Consider the following 6,212-nt stretch of genomic DNA (forward strand, 5'->3'; position numbering starts at 1 on the left):
GGTATTGATTTCCTTATTTCTTTTTCAGCAATCTCTTTGCTGGTATAGAGGAATCCAACTGATTTTTGGATGTTGATCTTGTATCCTGCCATGATGCTAAATCTCTCAATTAGTTCCACTAGATTTTTGACTGAGTCTTAGATTGTCAAGATTGTATAGGATCATATCATCAGCAAATAGGGAGAGTTTGACTTCTTCCTTACCAATTTGGATGCCTTTGATTTCCCTTTCTTGCCTTATTGCCCTGGCTAGGACTCCAGTATAATGTTGAATAGAAGTGGTGATGAGGGCATCCTTATCTGGCTCCTGTTTGCAAGGGGAATGGTTTCAGTAATAGACAGAGTTCTATTGTTCTATTGCTGAGAGTTCAGGGGAGAAGTTTTTTAGTAAAAAACCCTATCATTTGAATATAGCATGTGATAGTTTACAAACTACATTCTAGATATTCCATAGCACTATGTATCTTATTATAAATAAATGGATACATAAATAACAATTTTCACCACATTAATAAGTGATATTCACCACAATCCACAGAAATAGGATGGTTCTAATTATCTTGATATTTGTACAGAAGTGCATTATCCAAATTAAATAGTTAGTGTTTTGAAATATTAAATTCTTTCTGTGACCCACAATCATTATGAAAACTATTTGCACATCTAGGCTGGGAAGTCTCAGAACCCCTAATGGTTTCATTTGCACAAATGCCCTGTGACACTTGGCAGGGGAGAGGGTATGATAAAAAGATTTGAGGGCTTTTTACCAAGTTTCCTAGAAACTCGGTGCCAGGAACGTATAGGTGATACAATGAGCCGTAGGAAAATGACTTTAGAAGAAATGGGAAAAGGCAAATAGTAATTATTGAGTGACTAGTATATTCTAGGGGTGCTCTGGTGGCATAGTACCTAAGGCATTTGACTGCAAACCAGAAGGCTGGCAGTTCAAACCCGCTAGCCACTCCTCAGAAAGAAGGTTGGGCAATCTAGTTCCATAATGATACTGCCTTGGAAACCCAAGGAGGGGTCTCTATGAGTCAAATCAACTCGACAGCAGTGAGTAGTACATTCTAGGCACTGTTTAGGATGCTTTCCTCATATCAATCCTGTGATGTATTTTCTTCCCAGTTTACAATTAAGAACTAGAATTTTCAAATATACCTACTGCCATCGAGTCAATTCTGACTCATCATGACCCTATAGGACAGAGTAGAACTGCTCTGTAGGGTTTCCAAGGCTGTAAATCTTTACAGAAACAGATTGCTTCATCTTTCCCCCATGGGGGGGGGTGTTCAAAACACTGACCTTTTGCTTAGTAGCCCAGTGCTTTAACCACAGCACCACCAGCACTCTTTTTTCAAATACAGCTGTATACTTAAGGCTACACAGCATGGGAAGTCACAACTTCCAGTGTGTGTGATGCCAAAGGACACATACATTTTTGCCATGTCATGTAATATCTCTAAGTGTAAATGACACCATGCTCTGACACCATGTATCACAAGACAGAGGCAACAAACCAGTAATGTTTAATTGATACAGAAATATGCACTACGTGGAATTCTCACTCATCTAAACAAAAGAAATTAATTTGCTTTATTTTGCTAAGGCTCTTGGGCTGGACAAGGAGTTAAGTCCATGCCCCCTTTCCTACTGACATGTTAAAATATCTTCAAGAAGAAGGCCCTCTGGGCAAACTCTAATCCTGGCACAATTCTGGTAGCCACGGAACCTACAGGCCATCCCCATGCTCAGAACCAGTTTACTTTAGTGTAGAGAGTTCACCTAATCTCCTCTCTCCTCAGTTTCTCAGTCTACAAAACTTGCTCCTCTCTTGTTGTGACATTAAGACATCAAAATGCTTAGTTTAATACTTTGATACTTACTCATTTAACTATGAAATTGCATTATGTCTATTGATCCAGAAACTCTATGTATTTCTTACCATTTTTTCTGAGAATTATGGTGAAATAATTACAATTATTAGCATGAAAATAATAGTTATAATGAAATATCATCTCACCCTGGTAATAATAGCAATGATCGAAAAAACAGAAAACAACAAATGCTGGCAAGGGTGTGGAAAGAATGGAACTCTCACACACTGCTGGTGGGACAGTAAAATGGTACAAAAACTAAACCAAACTCACTGCCATGGAGTTGGATCCAAGTCATAGGTTTCTGAAGCAGTATCTCTACTGAAGTAGATTGTCCAACCTTCCTTCCAAGGAGTGCCTGGTGGGTTTGAACAGCCAGCCTTCTGGCTTGCAGTCAAATGCCTTAGGCACTACACCACCAGAGCTCCCCAAAATGGTACAGGACTCCCTTAAATTCAAAATGGAGGTACCATATAATCCTGCAATCCCATTTCAAAAAAACATACTGCCATCAAGCCAATTCTGACTTATAGTGACCCCCTTTGGGTTTCCGAGATGGTAAGTCTTCATGGAAGTGGATTGCCCAGTTTTTCTTCTGCGAAGTGGCCGGTGGGTTTGAACCACCAACCTTCTGGTTACCAGTCAAATCCCTTAGGCACTACACCACCAGAGCTCCTTAGCAATCCCACTACTAGTTATATATTCTAGAGAAATAAGAGCCATGACACAAACAGATATATGCATACCAATGTTATCGCAGCATTATTCACAATAACAAAAAGACAGAAACAATCTAAGTGCCCATCAGTGGATGAATATATAAACCAACTATAGTACATATACACAATGAGATACTAGGCAACATTAAAGAATAATGATAAATCCATGAAACCTCTAATAATATGGATGAACCTGGAGGTCATTTTGTTGAGTGAAATAAGTCAATCAGAAAAGGGCAAATATTGTATGAAACCAGTACTATAAAAAAGTCAGGAAAAGGTTATACACAGAAAGAAACATTCTTTGATGGTTACCAAGAATGGAGTGGGGGAGGGAAAATCACTAACTAGAAAGTAGACATATGTTAACTTGGGTGAAGGGAAAGGCAATATACAAAAAGGGAGAGGTCAGCATAACATGACCAAGGCAAAGGAAGACCCTGGAGGTAGGTCAGAGTAACAGGTAACAATGGTCAATATTAGTACCTACATAATCAGGCAGTAACAGTAAAAACAAGCAATAATTGACAAGTGGATACATAGGTAAATATGCAAGATGAACAGGTGTGGGATGGTGTATGGGAGTACACCTGCAAGTACATATACAGGCTTGATGGAAGATATTTCTACACACATATTTGTATGTGATGCAAATATACCCAAGTATATAGTAGAGCATACAGGGGAAAAGATACAAAAATTTTTAGCCATAACCAAACACCTTAAAAGACTAAGTCATTGGGCTTGGGGGCTTAGGAATATAGTCTCAGGGTTCATATAGGTCAATTCGCAAAACATAGTCTGCAAAGACAATATTCTACATCCTACTTTGGTGAGTAGCAACTGGAGTCTTTAAAGCCTGTGAGCATCCATCTAAGATGAAACTATTCATCTCTCCCCATCCAGAGGAAAGAAAAGTGAAGAAAATCAAAGACTTAAGGAAATGATTAGTCCAAAATACTAATGGACCACATGAAACAGAACCTCCACTAGCCTAAGACCACTACCTACTGCTACACTACCAATTGCTTTGATTGGGATCATAAAAGAAGGTACTGGACAGAATAGAAGACAGATGTAGAACAAAATTCAAAATTAAAAAAAAAAAAAAAGAGCAGACATACTGCTCTGACAGAAACTAGTGGAACCCCTGAGACTATGGCCTTTAGATGCTCTTCAAACCTGGAACAGAACCCACTCCTGATGATCACCTTTCAATCAAACAAACAGGCCTATAAAGTGAACAATGACACCCATGAGGAAGGTACTTCTCAGAACAACTGTACAAGACCAATAGGGCAGCATTTGCCCAAAAGCAAAGTTCAGCAGGCAGAGACAGGCTGGAAAAAAGATGAATGGAAACAGGGAACCCAGGGAGGAAGTAGAAAGAGTGCTATTAAATTGCAACTAATGTCATGAAACAAAATGTGTATAAATTGTTGAATGGGAAACTAACATGCTCTGTGAACTTTCACCCAAACTACAATAAAATGTTATAATCAATCAATGAATAAAATAAAACAATAATAGCTATGAAGAATTAAAATAGTTTTTCATTCTACACACACAAAAACCCTGTTAGAAGGCATATTATTATTACCATGATTTGTTGTTGTTGTTGTCATGTGCCGTCAAGTCAGACCCAACTCATAGCAACCCTTCCTTAGGTTTCCGAGGCAGTATCACTACGGAAGTAGATTGCCCAACCTTCCTTCCAAGGAGTGGCTGGTGGGTTTGAACTGCCAGCCTTCTGGTTAGCAGTCAAGTGCCTTAGGTACTATGCTACCAGAGCTTCTAATATTACCTGAGTTGGGTAAATAAAGATACACCTCATTCCACTCCTTTTTCCTCATATTGAAATTCTAACTCTTCGTCTTAAGTCTTTGTTCTCTGTTAAAATAAAAATATCCTGAAACTGAAAATAAAAATTCAGTATTTATGTACAACTATTATGTCCTAGGCACTATTTGTAGGTTTTGATGACAAAAGTGTTGAGCAAATACAGACTCAGTTACCATTCTAGTGGATTTGATCTAGTGCTTTTATCCCTTTGGAATTCCCAGGACCTTGAAGAATCTGATCAAAACTAAAAAAAAAAAAAAAAAAAACTGCCATTGAGTCAGATCCGACTCACAGTGACCCCCTCCTTGGGTTTCCAAGGTGGTATCACTACGGAAGTAGATTGCCCAACCTTACTTCTGAGGAATGGCTGGTGGGTTTGAACCACCAGCCTTTAGTTAGCAGTCAAATGTCTAGCTATACAACTCCAGGAGACACAAAGATGCCCTGAAGTTCATCCATGATTCCAAAGAAAGAAACTTGCTCTAGGTATTTATATCTCAGTGTGCAGATCCACTGTGGGTGACTTTAAGGGGAGAATAAGAACGGATGGCAATAGAATACTGGACAACCCTATGGAAAAAAAAAAAAAAAAAGGATGAAGAAACTTGGAGCAGCAGAAATCAACCACTTTGCCCATCTCTGATAAGTGATAAGAGTTGCATAATTCAAGAAGAGGATGTTGTTGGATAGAAGCTGTGACTTTCCAAGACCGGCAATTGACATTGAGATGAACATACAGTCAACGGAATGACACAAACAAGGCCATAATTCTCCTTTTGCTGAAATGGCACTGGATTGACCTACTCACTGTCCAGGGTTTGCGTGATAATGAACGGATCCAGATTGACAGAACCACCGAGAGGAAAACTCACAAGACATACCTGGTTGGCAAAGCTGGACCTGATGGTTTCCGGAATGCATTCCTCCAGGTTTGCATCCTCAAAGATAATGGCAGGATTCTTACCCCCCAGCTCCAGGGACAGCTTCTTGCAGTGGGGGGCACTCAGCTGTGTGATCCTCTCAGCTGTGGGCTGGCTCCCAGTGAAGGAGATCAGGGGTACTTCAGGATGGGACACCAGGGCCTCGCCTACTCTGGACCCGGTTCCAAACACAATGTTGACCACACCTGGTGGAACCCCTGAATGGGAAACAGTGTTAGTTACAATAATTCCCATCTGTATGTTAAGGACTTCAGGTTACATGGAGACTCTACTTGAAAGTCAAAGAGCTTGAATGGGGGAAGAAGGGCACTTGGTGGGTTGCACAACACCTGGATCTTTCACAGCTGCCTGTCCAAAAAAAAAAAACTAAACTCACTGCAGTCTAGTCACCTCAGCCCATAACAACCCCTCCTTGGGTTTCCCAAGGCAGTATCTCTACAGAAGTAGATTGTGAGGCAGTATCTCTATGGAAGTAGATTGCCCAATCATCCTTCTGAGGAGTGGCTGGTGGGTTTGAAACACCAGCCTTCTGGTTAGTAGTCAAATGCCTTAGGCACTACGTCACCAGAGCTCCCACAGCTGCCTGTAGTTAAATAGTAAAGAAAAGACTGTGGAGTCACCTCTGTGACTCACATAGTAGGTGAGATTCCTCCAGGTGCTTTGCCTAGAACATTCTAGCAATTCAGTCCGTTAAACTGATGAGATCTGAGGTGTTGAGGATGCAGAGATATGCTCTGGTAGGTCAAGTCCAGTCCAGGCAGAGGGCCCTTCTCCAAGTCAGCATTTCACGATTCAGTGTGAAAACGGCACAGTAGGTTTAATTGCAAATGCTGC

General features: G+C 40.4%; 1 protein-coding gene across 1 annotated transcript in view; it reads right to left on the reverse strand.

Moving 5' to 3' along the window:
- The window catches only part of ALDH8A1 (aldehyde dehydrogenase 8 family member A1), a 40,565-nt gene that overhangs the window by 11,481 nt on the left and 22,872 nt on the right, over nt 1–6,212 (reverse strand). The window contains exon 5 of the mRNA XM_007954038.2: nt 5,319–5,575. Within this exon, the coding sequence (XP_007952229.1) occupies nt 5,319–5,575 (257 nt within the window). The remainder of the gene's footprint in view (nt 1–5,318; nt 5,576–6,212) is intronic.

The sequence above is a fragment of the Orycteropus afer genome, unplaced genomic scaffold, assembly GCF_000298275.1.
Source record: "Orycteropus afer afer isolate SDZICR_OR568_19922 unplaced genomic scaffold, OryAfe1.0 scaffold00428, whole genome shotgun sequence".
Taxonomy (NCBI): domain Eukaryota; kingdom Metazoa; phylum Chordata; class Mammalia; order Tubulidentata; family Orycteropodidae; genus Orycteropus; species Orycteropus afer.